This window comes from Dermacentor variabilis, chromosome 2, assembly GCF_050947875.1.
Source record: "Dermacentor variabilis isolate Ectoservices chromosome 2, ASM5094787v1, whole genome shotgun sequence".
In the NCBI taxonomy this organism is placed as follows: domain Eukaryota; kingdom Metazoa; phylum Arthropoda; class Arachnida; order Ixodida; family Ixodidae; genus Dermacentor; species Dermacentor variabilis.
Window position 1 is genome coordinate 255937208 of NC_134569.1, and position 16686 is coordinate 255953893.

The 16686-nt window shown below is 44.1% G+C and overlaps 2 protein-coding genes across 6 annotated transcripts in view; both read right to left on the bottom strand.

Moving 5' to 3' along the window:
- LOC142573252 (motile sperm domain-containing protein 1-like) overlaps positions 1 to 16686 on the bottom strand; it is a 182656-nt gene that overhangs the window by 97419 nt on the left and 68551 nt on the right. For all 5 annotated transcript variants that reach the window (XM_075682861.1, XM_075682862.1, XM_075682858.1 and 2 more), the window contains exon 3: positions 9157 to 9232. In XM_075682861.1, coding sequence (XP_075538976.1) covers positions 9157 to 9232 — 76 coding nt within the window. The remainder of the gene's footprint in view (positions 1 to 9156; positions 9233 to 16686) is intronic.
- Positions 673 to 4769, bottom strand: LOC142573254 (uncharacterized). The gene is made up of 3 exons (XM_075682863.1): positions 4223 to 4769; positions 3285 to 3431; positions 673 to 2263 (listed from the first exon to the last, which is right to left on the bottom strand). The coding sequence occupies exons 2-3, from the start codon at positions 3423 to 3425 to the stop codon at positions 2021 to 2023; spliced, it is 384 nt and encodes a 127-aa protein (XP_075538978.1). The 5' UTR covers positions 3426 to 3431; positions 4223 to 4769; the 3' UTR covers positions 673 to 2020.

Consider the following 16686-nt stretch of genomic DNA (forward strand, 5'->3'; position numbering starts at 1 on the left):
GCTGACATGGCGACACTGGACAACGACGCTCAGTTGCAGCAGGTGTAGTTACTGCGTACTTTGCACTACGAGCAAAGCGTAATAATCAGAGGAGACGATTAGACCTTCAAACAGACACACAAGCAAGACACAGTGATGAAACTGAGCAGCATATTCAAGCAAACTTATTCGATGTTGTGGCTGTGATGGCTACTTCCTCTATTGTTCACCGAGAGCATTGGACATTTCAAAGGAATGAGCATTGGTTTGAAGACACTCTGCCAAACCTTGGAGAAAATCACTTCAAACAAGCTTTCCATGTGTCACCGTCTACATTCAGATATTTGGTGGAATCCTGCAGATCTGTCTTGGAGTGCCAAACCACACGATCGAGAAGGCCAATCTCCGTGGAGAAGCAAGTGGCAGTGGGATCGTACAGATTGTGTTCCAGGGCAGAGGACAGAACCATCACACACACCTTCTTGACATCGGTCAATCAACTGTGAACGTGCTGTGCAGAGAATTCTGTAAGGCCGTAACTGATCAGCTACGAAGTGGCTTCGTATGATCTGCTGCCAAGAAATGACAGAGCACATGAGGCGAGTTTTTTGCTCTAGTGGCCTTCCTCAGTGTGCTGGCACTCTTGACGTCTGCCACTTTTGCGTGTCGCCACCAAAGGAGAACACCATGGATTACAACTATAAAGGATGGTAAGCAGTACAAAAGCTTTTTTTTTTTAACTTTTATAAAGTCATTTCACTAACACAGATTGGGCCTTGTGTCTGTTGTTTGGGAAATATTAAACTTTTTATGGGCGTTTTATTATCCATATTTATCTAGATAAAATTGCGTATGAAATTTAAAGCTTATAACAATTTTTCGTGGTCTTTCATTCTTGTTTGTTATCTAAGTTTCATAAATTTGACTAGCGAGAGGTAACTCCTTTACATTTCTTGTAGAGCATATTTTGTAGCATAGTTCGTGTTAGCATGGCACAAAACTACTGCTACTTGCTAGCGTTGGCCTCTTCAGCAGCAATATGAGCACAAGTGACTTGTACCATGTGGTCAGGAAATTACAATGCAGAATAGATTGAAGTGAAGGTGCAGCACATAATTGTACGTATGTATTGCTTTCTGTGCAGGTACAGCATCATACTTTTGGCGGTGTTAGACCACCATGTACTGCTTTCAGTACGTAAATATTGGAGCTCCAGGCAGGTGCCACGACACCAATGTGCATGCAAGCTCAAGACTGTCTGCGTTAGTTGAAGGCGCACACTTCTCATTGCCTGTGGCTGTGATGGAGGGTGTTGAGGTGAAGCCAATTATTCTGTGTGACCAGGCATTTCCACTTACTACCAACCTCCTGAAGCCATTTCCAAATGCCTTGCCTGACACACACGAAGCTGCTTTCAACTATAATCTATCAAGGGCAGCAAACTGCATTCCAAAGATTGAAAGCTCACTTTAGGTTTATTATGAAGAGAATGAAGTGCATCTTGCCCAATGCAAAGCATGAACTCAAGGCATCACGTATTTTACATAATATTTGTGAAGACCTCAGACACACTGTGGTACAGCAGTGGGAACATGAAGCCACTGCATCTGATGCTCTGCATGAGCAACTGTCGCACACTACCACTGCATCCACTGCGATAGGTCGTGAAGTCAGAGCTGCCCTTGTGCAGTATTCATGAAAACAGGCGCAACAAAACACAAAATGAACATAAACATGACAGTAGGAAGCATACTTGTTATCTTTTTAAAAAAATTTTTTTTAGTATGCCTTAAGAAGTGCTCGGCGTCAGTTGAGGAAGACACTTGAAGTAAATACAGAAAATAGAAAACAGTTTATATGTGAATAGCACTATGTTCCTGCTATTTTTTTCTAGAACTGCAACTAAACGTCCTTCATGCTCAACAGTACTAGTTTCATCCAGCCTCATATGTCACTGATGCAGCCGCAGCTCCTTCTCTTTCGGCCACTCTATGCTGAAACAAAGCTGCCCCTGCTCTTCAACTACTTGGGATAACAGCAATTACTGTGAGGGCTGCCTTTTCTTCGGGGTTTGTTTGTTAGCTTTCTTGTGAGCTGGCGGTAGCATTGGCGCTTGTGAGCACTCCCCGCTGTTGGATGTGTTCAACAGCGGTGACGGTTTGTCGCTGGCGGTGGCCGAGCCTTGTGTTGTGGATGAAGTTTCAGAGTCCACGAGACTCCCGTCACCAACCAAGGCACCATCCTCAGAGCCAAAGTCATTTCCAGAATCCATGCCCCTGATGAGCTGTAAAAAAATTAATACAATAAAAATGCAATTCATAGTTCAATGATTTCATATGGATAAACCGATGCAGGTGAAACATAAAAACTCCATTAAAAACTCTATAAAAACACAAAAAACTCTATTAAGCAGTAGAGAGCTTTAGAATAGGGGCCCCAAAGAAATAGCGTCGAAGCCACTGTGCATGCGTGAGATGCAAACTGCATTTGGGTTTTGCGTAGGGAATGCTATTTCACTAATTTAGCTGGAGCCCAAATAGTGGCTCCAAAAGCTTTGCGTCAGCAAACATGGCGGCGCCCACCGAAGCGACGGCTCTAACCTAACACTAAACTGGGTTCGATTCGTGGTAACACGTGAAGTTTGCAAGCTAGAAGTGACGGTGGTTATCGCTTCCTCTCAACTAGCCTATGTTATGAAGATTGATTCATTAGACGCTGCTGATTCCGAATTCGACTGTGCATTTTATGGCTTGTAGGCCTAACACGACTAAGCTTGGCTGGTGAAGGCACATAAAGTTGGTTTGCTGAAAACTAAGCCCAACTATGCTTGCTGCTTACAGAATAACTTCTAAATTGTAATTAAGCGCGAATACACGCAAGTCAAAATTACTATTCCTATCATAAAGTGGTATATTTTATTTAATTATTTCTAATGGCTTTTGTTTGACGCCGTAGTGACACTGTCAGCGCAAGACGCTATCCGCAAACGTAATAACCTATTCTAAAACTCTTCACTCCTGCGTGCCCCAACGCTAACACCCGCAAAGCTCTTTGGGGCCCCAAACTATTGGGGCCCCTACTATAAAACCCTCTATATATATTTATGGCGCTGCAAATGTTACAAATATTGCATTGTGGCATGTTTGTCCAAAGTCCGTTGTGCAGAAAATAGCAATGAAAGCGCCTTGAAGAAAAATGTGAGTTTTGTTTAGTGCCAAATTGTGATATCAAAATTTTGCATACTTAAAGACATAACTGCTCCAAAAATTCATTTGAAAAAATTGTACAATATGTATTGCACTTACTCGTTCCACTGTGCTGCTGTTGTTGCATGCACTCTGATGCAGCAGGCTGTTGTCAACACTTGAAGGAACTTGTTCAGCTCCCAATAAAATGGCCACGTTATCTAGCCACACCAAGTGCCTTTTTTTGTTGTTGTTGTTCATATATCTCTGCAACAGAAATAAAGCACAGTTATGTTTGAACTGCATTGTCAGTTATCAAGCTTTTATGTTTGTGCCATGGGTTCCCAGAACTGACAGCAAAGAACACACCCAAATAAAAGTGAGCGTACCGCTCACTTTTATTTGGGTGTGTTAACATACATGAACACACATAACATACATAGGTACATACATGTTACATACATGTTAACATACATAACATACATGAACAGCATATGTAAATTTGCGCTCTGAAGGTCAAGGTAACGAAAAGCTGTCGTTACCTGAAATTAGCTGTTCCCTCACATGCACTGTGATACTCGCTTACAGATGCTTTTTTTCCCTATTCTGCTATTTGGAAATTAAGTCGTCACAGCACGAATAATACCAGTCACACGGGACGTTTTCAATCTCGAGTAGACCCGACCAATTCGCGCACCCTGCATTTATCTATACGCCCCGAATGACTGGTGTATGACATCTCAAAGCTACCTCAGCAGCTGCTTTTTATATGCCTGCTGGTCCAGTATGCTAAAACAAGATACACAATGCATTCGATTAAGGTATGCACTGCATGATAGGAAAAAAAAGTGCACCGCGTCTATTAACACTTTCAACAAAACGAAGTGATGCTACTGGTGTCCGTACTAGACACAATCTGTGATGCAACAGCCCACAATAAGCCTATACTGGCCTCCAGGCTAGAAAACAAACTGCAACGCTACTTTGCCTAATACATTCTCCTTAGTGTTTTTTATTTAACGAATATGCACAGCATAGAAAATGAAAATTGTACTTGCCTGTATTTGTTTCCGAAGTTCTCAATTTTCCTCTTCGTCTCTTTTATTGTCTTGCCATTGCCGGCTTTATGGAGTCCCTCCACAATATGCGCATAAACTTTTAGGTTTCTTTTCGCCCGACGCAGGTCCTGTAGATTTTCCTCCCAAATTCAAATAAGTGCAAAAGTTTCCGCCCAATTCCAGTGTGCTCGTCTCACTGTCCTTGCACGTCCCGCTGCTCGTGCTGATGCCTGATTAACCAACATGTGCGACCAGACACCCGAGTGTTTACAATGTGGCCAACAAGCAGAGTGGCGGCGGCATCGGCAGCAACCAGATGCTGCTGAGCTGAAGAGTAACATTTTGCGACAGCCTTCGGTGCAGATTTTTTCTCTTTAAAGTAACAAGTGCATCAAAACATGCAAAAGTAATTATTTCTTAACGTATACGGCTTTCAATTTGCAAAAACTCTGTCTTGTTTTGCTTTGTTTCTGGAATTGAGAGTATACTTGAACTACAAAGGAATAACGCCAACTAAGACAATCACGAGCGGGAGAACGACACAGGACAAGCACCAACTTCATCTATCTTTAGTCACTGAAAAATCAGCAAATACAGTTCAACCTCGCAATAACGAGGTCGGCAGGGAACGCTAAAATATTCTCATTCGTGAGAATTTCAATGTTGCGAAATGAGACAGCACAGATAGGTAATGCGTCGCAGAAAAAAAATGTACTGTCGAAATTTCGTTAGCTTACTTCGGAAAGCTTGCTCAAGGATATAGGGCCACACTACCAACAGTGGACAAAGTGCACAGCACGTGTCGATCAGCAAAGGCAGCAGTGCCCTGGAGCACTGTTCTCTGTCAATTGCGTTCTGAGATTTAATCACTTTTGCAAGGTTTTGCAGAACTCGGCGCCGAACACAGAGCAACAACAGCGCTCCATGCATGCAGAAGCATTTATCCAGCACGCCCTGTTACCCGCAGGCCCGGAGATGCTTCCAGTGCCAAGCGCGAAAGCGATGGCATCTTGCATACCCGAAAGAAGTCGATCGAAATTATGGCCCCTTGGTGCAAATTTATGCCTGCGCCGAATCCTCACGCAATGCCTGTCAGGTGGCACCAAAACCAGCGTTCTTGAAGCAAGGAATGCGTACTCCCAGATGATCACTCAATCACAGCGCAATGCGCGGCACTCCATGCTGCAACCGTCATCTCAAGTGCCTTAAACAATTGCACCTCTGTGGGACGTAGATTTGCTTGTTTTTGGTGCATTTTCCTCGCTACGCACCACACTAGGCATGCAAAAACCGTTGTCACATATCGGTATCAACACGTGCACCGCTTCAAACGGGCATCAATGAACAAGATGGCGGCGATGATGTGTTTCCGATGACGTGCTTCTGGCGTGGTCGCTTCCTGCGCTTGGTTGTTTTTTAAACAAAAAATAGCGGCGCCCACACAAGCGTAATGTGGTGGTATTTTATGCAATTTTAGTGGAAAGCAATAGCATTTGAGCACATTTTTGAGCCTGCTAGCCTTGCGCGAGTGGTAATATGCTGGGTTGCATTCCAGCGAATTTTGCTGATAGTATAGAAATATTTCGTTGCCGAGAGGTATGAAATGCATTGGATCCTATCGGCGTTCGCTGGGGATACGAAAATATTTCGTTGCCATGAGAATTTCGTAGCCCGGGATTTTATTGCGGGCTTCAACTGTATAAGAAAAATCACAGACATGCGCACAAGGACCACAATGTATCGTCTGCCAAAGCATTCAAGATATGACATTTCGCTTTTAAACAGGGTCACAGAAGTATCACTAACACGTCTGTGATTTTCCTTATATTTGCCGATTTTTCAGTGAATAAAGATAGATGAAGGTGGTGCTTGTCCTATGCCGTTCTCTTGCTCATGATTGTCTCAGTTGGCGCTGTTCCTTTCTAGTTCAAGTATGCGCAATCTAGTCCAAACGAATGTTGTTCTGAACCATATTGAGAGTATACATTTGCTCTGAGTGCGAAGCCAAATGAGTTTCTCGAACTCATTCGATTGCAGAAGTCATTCGGTACTAAGGGCATTAAATATCACTGTGTAGCAGCCGAATAATGTCATTTGATGCTAATGCCATTCGATTCGAATGACATTAAAACGCCCAGTGTGGCAGGGGTATAACACACATTATGAAACTGCAGGACTCGCACTATGAAAACCCATTTCAATGGGTGTCACTAAAAATTTAAAAAAGAAAACAGAATTTACATTTCGTGAGAACAACATGAAGCTTGTATGCCTCGTCGTACTGTATATTTAAGCACATACTCCGCCACTGCATATAACCCACACCCCCAATCACAACAGCCTGGAAAGAAAGAAACAAAAGAAAAAAGAAATCTGCATGCATAACCTGTGGAAATAACTGCACACAACAATGCTGACATCTTTAAAAAACAGTCACCATAAGCGGATGCATGACTCGTTCACATCGTATCTGCAGCCAACAGCACTTTTCGACGATGCTGATAAAGCTGGATTCACACAATGAACAGGGCTTCTACGGCCTGCCTGCTCGTGTTTGTTTAAAAATAGGTTTTGCATCAGTACACGACTGTAACAAGCATTTAAATCGTTCCCTACTGCACCCATTGGTTGTCATCAGTTTGAAACGCCCCTTTTAGGACCTTCTACGCCACTCACAAACACACTTCCCCATCAGACGTGAAGGAGGAGAACTATATTTTTGTTTTCTAAGCAGTTCACTTTTTTCTCGTTTGGCTGTGATTTTTTTCTTAATTGTGGGGTTTTACGTGCCAAAACCATGATCTGATTATGAGATGCGCCGTAGTGGGAGGGAACTCTGGAATAATCTGGACCACCTGTGGTTCTCTGACATACACCGAAATCTAAGTACACAGGTGTTTTCGCATTTCGCCCTCATTGAAATGCAGCTGCTGTGGCCGGGATTCAATCCCATGACTTCGTGCATATTCGCATATAACCCTAAGCCCGGCATTACAGTCAAATTTTAAAGATTTTTGGTGTGAGTTATACACAGATGCAATATATCGCTTCCGTGAATGCACACCTCCATTGCTACATCATGGTCATGGAGCCCACACATCATACAGCCAATTTCGGTCTCCTTTTTGTGGATTTTGAAGAGCATTCTAAAAAGTAATTTTCAAAGAACTGTCCTAATTTCGATGTCACTAAATATGCAGCCAATTGTTCTATCATGATGTTTAAAAGTATCACCGGCTGCTAAATAGAAAATTTGTTGCTAAACAGACAAGAAGTCGCAAGATATAGCGACAAAATTGCTAAAATGGCAACAGTGCCTTTAACATTATGAAAGAAACTGAATTGGCACCGTGACCTGAGTTAAAATGAAAACACGCTTAATAGCTGCGCCTGTGAGCTGCCTCACAGCTGCGTGTACCTTGCTCTCATTGAGGTTGACAGGCCAGTGAGGGACCAATATAGTGGGCATCATACGGAACAGGTGGTTGGCAAACTCTTTTGCCTTCATGCGCCAGGTGAGCAAACATTTTGGCAAATGTTACCATAGTAAAAGCTTTATTCTTTTTGTACTGCCGTGCCCAAGACAAATGTGTTCTTTGCTTCAAAACTACAGAGTGAACATGCAGGATCTTAATGCTGAAATTAGAAAATGGCTGTTGACACCACTGCTATCAGAAATGAAAATAAGTGTTCAGATGAGTCGGTAGCAGGTGTTCACTCCAAACTAGATCTTTTAGGACAGCTTGAAAGTTGTATGTCAACCATTGAGGAAAAGTGCGTGCAGTGCAAGTAGTACCTGATAACCGTAGAAACTGGGTTCTTTTGCTGGTAACAAAATTAGCATCTAGACAAAGAAACCAAGCAGAGCGGTTATGATACAGAAGTAATCTAGAGTGTCTAAGGTGTGTCCTAAGATATAAAGCAATGTTCTAGGCCATCTTGAACTAGAGTTAGAGTGCATTAAGATTGCCTGAAAAAAAAATGCGATCTTGACATGTCAAACATATGCCTAAAAAGAAATTTTCAATAAAATATTACAACCCAATTGGGCTTAGAGCACATGCATTTACCTTTCCATTAAAGAAAAAACAATTACAAATCTAAAATAGAACACAAGCTATTTTCTCTTCAAAACTGCAAGTGTGTCAAAATTGTTATCAGGAATCAAGAAAAAACATTTCAAAGCATTTTTATTGGGACATAAGTTTTAAATTCTTATGGGAATGAAGGGTTCTGGAATCTTATAGAATGAATCTTATGAAAATTCAGGGGGTTGGAGACGTAACATTGACAAAACTGAAAAGAGTGTGCATGAAAACGTGGCAGGCATGCAGATCCGTCAACCTTTTTTTTGTGCTCTCTGGTGCAGGTGATATCAGCCAGAACATTTTGTACGCCTATGTCTTCAAATGGAGTTTCATGGAATCTGCTAGGCATGCTCCTGACTCCCATGCAGCGTTGCCCGGCTTCAGATGACGAAGCTTCACTTGCAAGTCCTCTGCCGCCAATGCCAGCTTCAGATGTTATAAGTTCTAGATGACAGCACTGCCTGTGCTTGGGCATAATAGTAATCGGAAATGAAACATGTACATGACACCAATCTCCAAGGCTGCATCATGATTACAATATACACTGTAAAAACTGCCAAGCATGTAAGTTGGGTGGCAGCTCAGTCGATTGCCATGTCTGGCTCTCAACCATGCTTTGCTGTAGATACCATGGTTTTCATTGCCACAGTAAAAAGAATGCATGGCTTGCATTAGATTTTAGTTTCTTTCCTTTGGCCTCTCAATGGCTTATGCTGGATTATAGTTTCTTCTGAAAGCGCTCACAATGGGGTATAGCAGAAGTTGATACTTAGTCACTAGTGTTTTGGTTTAGTGGTCTCATATGGAATGTACGGATACAGCACACAAAGAAGTAGTAACACTCACACGTCAATAAAGGAGTGGGGCTTCAGCACTCCCTCGGGCTCTGCAACCGCATAGCATCTTGGCGCATTCGACAGCACTGCATAGAGAAATGGCAACTTCAGCATAGCAGAAACACGACAGCTACTTGAAATAAAAAGTTAAAACAGGTAAGCACGGAGCCCCTCATGCTCGATGCCGCTCAAGCAAGCATTTCACTTCGTTTTCAGAATAAAAGGAGCGCTGAATTTAAGGTGGACGAGCCACTACAGCTGACACGGTAACAGACTATCACCGCGAGCACTCTCCAATATTGGCCCGATGGAAAGAATCACACATAGAGCACCCAAATTCTGCAATTCGCAGAATGACACTGCGTCAGCAGGGGCCATCCCTGTCGGTACAAGGATCGTCCAGGATAGGACCAATAGAAATGATAACGCGATGCCAGACAGAGGCAGCTGCAACAAAAGCAGCCTGTATTTAAAAATTAAGGGTGAAGATTGAGCCGATTAACCGTCAGTAGGCAGACAGATCATGGTGGATACACGGCAACGAACTTTACATTGCTTCAACAGCCATCGATCACTGATGAGCCACCTATACAGACATATTAGCAGAAAGCATTCCGCGACAGTTCGCGGCCTGTTACATCGCCCAGCAGCAAATTTTCGTCATGGCCACACTGCCTTGGAAATGAGGCCTAATCGGTGTCGCATCACGGGGCATTGGCAACTAAAGTTACAGTTTGGTACCGAATCGACGCAAATTTATTCACAGCAGCCACACAACACTTGGAAAGCCAACAAACTGCCTCGCAAACGAAAGCACATGCATGGGATGGCAACACTGTTGTTCACGGCCGCCATCTTTGCAAAACACCTTACAGTGGCCTCTCATTCCCAACATCGTACATAGACGCACATCAGTCTCCTTTTGTAGCTTCAAGCAATCAGTCACAAGACTAGCCTGGGATGTACACAGCACATGTGAAAGAGTCATGGCCGGTTACATACATTTGTGCAAACGACAGATGAACAAGGGGGGCAAGGGGGGGAAGAAGGTAATCGCGCGAGTGTGCTGTGACCCTCCAGGTTTCAGAATCTTTGATTAGTGGCAAATGCCACTGAACTTGACAACGAAAGGATGCGGACGGCATCTGCTTTTTACCATCAGCGCGGGCTACGTGTGAAGCAGTGAACAAGTCGCGTGATGCGCGCTCCTTTTGTTTGTCACACAGATTGGCCCTACGACAATGCAACTGCTGTAAGGTTGAGCCTGTCTATATTTTAAAAATAGAAGTAGAAAGAAAGACTTTCTGTGCAATAAATAAAAGATAGTTGCAAAACACAGGTACACTATTAAATTGAGAACCTCATTGGTATCCAGTACAACAGAGCATCACTAAGTTTAAGAGGAAAAAAAGCACTTGAATCTATTCAACAGAAATTCTATTGATAAAAAAAAATATTTTCCAGACCTTCATATACTAGACTGAGCTGTAATCAGTGCAGGCATACTAATCTGGTGCTCCATTTAGTCAGAGAAAACCGTACCGCATATCTTGATTTCTATGTACTTATGTTACTGATAACTTGATCATACATTCTTGTTATGCAATGCTAGGAGACTCCCGAGCACGTGCAGCGCCATATTTTCTTGCCCAAAACTTATACGCATTAAATTTTGTGAAAAATGTTCTGACAGTCGACTTAATATTTAATTCAAAATCGATTATTCGGAATTTGCACCCTCCTACTTTTAACACTACAGTCGAACACAATGTCCAAGTGTCAAAATTAAATTTAAATTAATTCCAAGGCTTTACACATCAAAAACATAATGATTATGAGGCACGCTTTGGTGGAGGACTCTGGATCAGTTTAGACCACCAGGGGTTCTTTAACGTGCACCCAATGCACAATACCACAAGTGTCTGCATTTAACCCCCATCGAAACGTGGCTTTCCCGCACCTTCTGGTTTAGCTGCGCAATGCCATAGTCCCCATGCCTCATGGCAGGTTATTCAAGTGCCAAGAAAATCCCTGTTATAATCTATGATTGTTATAACCGAGTTGCATGAAAAAGGCAGGGGTACAAATATCCAAACATTTCAATTAGGCAGAAAGAAGTACAGTGGAACCCAGTTATAGCATTATTGGTTTTAACAATACTCAAATGTGACAATGTGCAGTCCTGGCACCGCAAACTTTAGTGTGCGTTCTATGTTGGAATAAACCACTCATTACAATGCTCCCAAGTTGGGTCATCAGTTATAACAATTCAGTCTACCTACTCGGTGTGTGTGTGCCAAAAGAAAAAAGAATGCAAAATCTTTGAAGAAAAAGAAATGAGAGCTGCCACAGCTGTCTATGTGCTCCGCGCCTTCGCCACACCTGCCTTTGTGCTTTGCACCCCGCACGGCATGCGTTCATCCCGTCTTGCACATCGCTGTCCTCATGTGCCCCTCTCCCATCTCCTTTTCAACCTTCCAATACACGAGTCAATTGTGCCTACGTCAGAGGGATGAAAAGTAAGCTAACTGCAACACGAGACAAAGAACTAGAACCACCCACCTCGACATGCTTGTCGACAGCCATGCGGTCAAGCACTTAAGCGCACACAGGAGCCGACTACTCCATCATGAGTGGACGCCCTTCGCCGCCCAGCTGAAGAAAGTTACCACTGCACAGGAAGGCCCTCAAATCCGGACAACTGGAGGACATCTGATAACACCGACTGGAATCTGCATGGCAAACAGTTCATGACCGGACCTACCCTGAGACCTTCATTATCCTCCAATAGTGCTCACAAGACATAATTCTCTCCATGGACTTCTTGAAAAACGTGGCACAGTCATCAATATGAAGTCAAAGTTCATAATGCTATCCAAAGACCAGGCGATACCACCGGAGAGTCGTACCGTGCCTTAAGTGTGCCCAAGGATCAAGTGAGCATCCCATCTCACTCCAGCATTTCCGTCATTGCCATTTCCGTCAGCACCGAAACACTTGCAGACGTAGAAGGCGTCATCAAGGGTGACCAACGTCTACTGTTCGACTGTGAAATTTGCACCACAAGAGAGATTGCTCGGCTGATGAAGGAAGAGTGAAACTGATGCTGAAAAACTTCAGCCAGGTGTTCAAACACATCAACAAGGGCAGAACGATTGCGTATATGAAGTAAATTGTAGAACCCAGCAATAAGTTTGTCCTCTTGGATTCTGCCGCATCTAGTTCGACGGCCCTAGTTCCTGAACCAGATTTTGACTTAAATCCAAGTCTTTCCATGCAAACAACAGAAACAGACTCCAAATCTTCAACACTAGTAGAAAGACTTCTTTTTGATGTCATCAAACATTTGACAAACGCCAATTGCCAAACATTGCATAGCAAGTAAAGGTTGCACTTGACCACTCTGCCAGAGCCCCTACCAAGTTTCGTCACAACGAGAAGCTATGAAAGAAGTTGACAAATTGCTGTGTGAGGAAATCAACCAGCCATTGAAAAGCCTGTGGACGTCTGCTGTTGTCTTGGTTAAGAAGAAGGATGGAAGTCTGTGTTTCTGCATTAATTTTGGCCAGCTGAACAATATCACGAAGAAGGACATATATTGCCTCCCACGGATAGACGACGCATTGGACCACCTCTGCAATGCAAAGTATTTTTTGTCAATGGATCTCAAGACTGCCAGTAGGCAGTCTTGAGAGTCAATGAGAGGCACAGAGATAAGAGTGCTTTTATTATACCAGATGGCCTCTTCAAATTCAAGGTCATGCCGTTCTGCCTTCGCTCGGCAGCTGCAACATTCCAGTGCACGACGAACATGGTCCTGGCAGGCCCAAAATGCCAAACAAGTCTTGTCTACTTGAATGATGTCATCTTTATTGAAAATGTAGACGATCACCTCAGGCAGCTTGGAACCATTCTTGAAGCAGTGAACTCATCTTGAAGCAGAAAAGTGCCGCTTTGCAGACAAAGAACACCTGTTCTTGGGCCAAGTCATCAGCAAGTCTGAAATTCGTCCTGACCCACAGAAAATGGTTGTGATAGTGAAATTCCAGCAGCACATCAACAAGAAACCAGTGCGCAGATTACTTTGCCTCTGTGCCTACTGTAGGCGCTTTGTCAAGTACTTTTCTTGCATCACTGAGCCATTGACGCACCTCACGAAATCAGATGTTGGGTTCAAGTGGCAACCGCTACAAGTTGAAGCATTCCAAGAGCTTAAACGGTGCCTGCAGTCATCACTAGTACCCGTTCACTTCAACGAAAGCACTGATACAGAAATCCATACCGACGCAAGCCGAGTAAGCCTTGGTGCCGTGCTAGTCCAAAGAAAAGACAAGCTTGAAAGAGTCATAGTTTATGCTAGCGAAAGGCAATTATTCTATGACCGACAAGGAATGCCTTGCCATCAAAAGGGCTACAGCAAAATTTCACACTTACCTATATGGCAGGCGTTTCAAAGTCATGAGTGATCATCATGCATTGTGTTGGCTGGCAAACTTAAAGAACCCTTCAGGATACCTAGCACGGGAGCCTTATAATGCAAGAATTTGACCTTACTGTGGTCTACAAGTCCGGACAGAAACTTGCTGATGCTGACTGGCTGTCACGTGCTTTCATTGACCCACTACCATAAGACGACCAAGACAAGGACACCTCCTGGGAACAATAAGTGCCAACGACTTCACCAAACAGCAGTCAGCAGACTCAGAACTAAGAAGCCTTGCTAAGTACTTGCAAGGCAAGACCGACTTTGTCCCAAGGGTGTTTAGGCATGGATTGCCACCATTTTTGCTACAGAACTATGTCCTCGTAAAGAACTCTTCCCCGGTTTGTGCAAACTAACTTTTTGTGTCCGTAGCACTGTGGCTAGAAGTTCTGCACGCCCTGCATGATGAACAGACAGCCAGGCACCTTGGTTTTTTCCATACACTCACAAGGATACAAGAGAAGTACTATTGGCTGCACCTGACTGCTGACGTCGCACATTAAGTCAAGACATGCCAAGAGTGTAGCAATGCAAAACACCACCATTAAGGCCAGCGGGACTGCTACAACCAAATTGGCCTCCTTGTCGACCATTCCAACAAATTGGGATGGACTTCTTGGGACCCTTTCCGACATCAACATCCAGGAATAAGTGGATCGTCGTGGCTACTAGCTACCTTACTCAATAAGCTACCTTACTCAAGCGGCTGCACTACCTTTAGTGCAGACAAAGTGGCAACATTCTTCGTCATTAATTACCTGCTACAACATCGTGCTGTGGAAGTGTTCATCACTGACCGAGGAACAGCTTTTGCAAAGCGATTCTGCAATACAGCTAAATGCGCCACAGGAGGAAAACTGCTTACCACCCGCAGACGAATGCTGTTATGAAGCAGCTGAACGAAAGCCTTGCCAACATGTTAGCAATGTACGTCAACATCGAATACATGACGTGAGAAGCTGTCTGTCTGTAAGTAACCTTCACTTACAACATGGCTGTGCAAGGAACAAGAGAGATCCCACTGTTCTAGCTGATTTATGGCAGGAACCCAACGACGACTCTCAACACCATGCTGCCACACGTTATGAACAAAGAAAACCTTGACATCACTGCCTTTCTGCAGTGCGCCAAAGAAGAACAACAGCTCACCCTCCTGTGCATCAAGAACCAGCAGGTGATCGACAGCCAACACTACAATGTTGACGACACTATGTGTAATACCAGCCCGGCGACCATGTTTGGGTTTGGACCCCGATATGACGACAAGGACGTAGTTAGACACTTTTCCGAGACTATTTCACACCCTACAAGATCATCCTACATCGGCGAAGTGGACTATGAGGTCATGTGAGGCGGCATTTAGCAGTCACAGCAGTGCCACTCAAAACGTTAAGTACAGTAGAACCTTGTTGATATGTTCCCATTATGTGCATTTTCCAGGTGCCAACATTCACAATCGAGAACACAAAAAATTACCCAACAGAGTTATGCTCATTTTTGCCGGTTCATACATTACCGGAAAAGACGCTTTCTCAGCACCAACGTTCAGTACCTTGCCAAATTGCGATCATATGATTCGATTTCCAACCACTAGATTTTATGTAAACAAGAAAATGCGCAAGATCCACACAATCGGAAACAGTATATAGCTGCCCACCGCGGCAGCTTCACCGCAACATTCGAGGACCTGTCAAGTACTGTTAGGCTCTATCTACGCCAACGACATCAGCATCTGGACATCGGGGGTGACACGGCTTCAGCTTTGCGCACGGTCTCAGAAGGCAGCCTCGTCGACATCATGCTACTTTCGTAAACACAGTCTGGAGGTGAAATGGGAAAAGTGCGCAGTTGTGGCGTTTAACCGGAAGTCAATGTCTGCGTACGCCATATCAATCAACGGACAAGTGATATCGTCCAGGAGAAGTCGCAGGTTCTTGGGTGTTGTGATCGACAGAGACTTGTCCTGGACTCCTCACATGAACCACGTGAGAAAGCAACTGATTGCTATGTGTCATCTGTTCAGGTTTCTTGCAGGAAAGAATAGGGGGGTGTCCATGCAATCCATGTTACAGCTGTACAGGGTGTTGTTTGTTGGGTTCCTCCGGTACAGAATACCTGTAATATCCAACACCTGCAAAACCAATTTGCATACAGTTCAAAACATTCAAGCCCAAGCTCTGAGGATATACCTTGGATTACCACGCAGTGCATCTACTGCTGAAACTGTTGCCACTGCTCAAGATCATTCAATCACGATGCACTATGTTGTCGAGACAATGCGTGCACGTCAGGCACACTGCCTGGACCCCTTGCCACCACCTCACCGCACTCACCTTGGAAAGACCCCGCATGTCATTTAGCACAACTGTCAGTGCATATCGTGCCTCGCTTACATCGAGGTACACAACTTCGGCAAGGTCGGGGTCTCCTCCATGGTGTTTGTGCCATCCTGAAGTATACTTCAGAATTCCAGGACTTCAGAAAAAGTCAGATCTATCACCGCTTACAGTAAAACAATTGAGCTTACTTCTGTTGTACAAGAAATGTACAAGTAGTGTACAAGTAGCCACGTACACATTTATACTGATGGATCAACCACATCGACCAGTTCTGGGGGTGCTGTGTTTATATCGACAAGAGGAGTAACACTGCGATTCAAGACGTCATATGTCACGACATCCACGGCTGCAGAACCCACACCTCTGCACAGTGCGCTTCAATTTATTTACACAGAAAATCCTGGTACATGGGCCGTGATTACCGACTCGAGACCAGCTTTACACAGCATACAGTCAAATCTCAGACGTGGAACTCACGAACACCTAACATATTGTGACACCCTTACGTGCATAGTGGGTTTACACCTCAACAAACTGTATGGGGGACATCCAAGAGAGGTGAACGAAGAATACTATGTACAGCTGGGCTGGCTAGCCGAATCTGAACAGACGCTCAGCTGATCAAGGCCATTGCGCCTAACTCTTACATTGCTTGACAATAAACGCCTTTTGTGGGCGTAACAGAGTGGTGGAGGTGCAAGCAGGGTTGCCAGGTTTG

Coding starts and splice junctions, on each gene's coding strand:
- LOC142573254 (XM_075682863.1), bottom strand. CDS start 3,425: ATGAACAACAACAACAAAAAAAGGCACTTGGTGTGGCTAGATAACGTG. Junction 2,264..3,284: donor ACAGCAGCACAGTGGAACGA/GTAAGTGCAATA, acceptor ATTTTTTTACAG/CTCATCAGGGGCATGGATTC.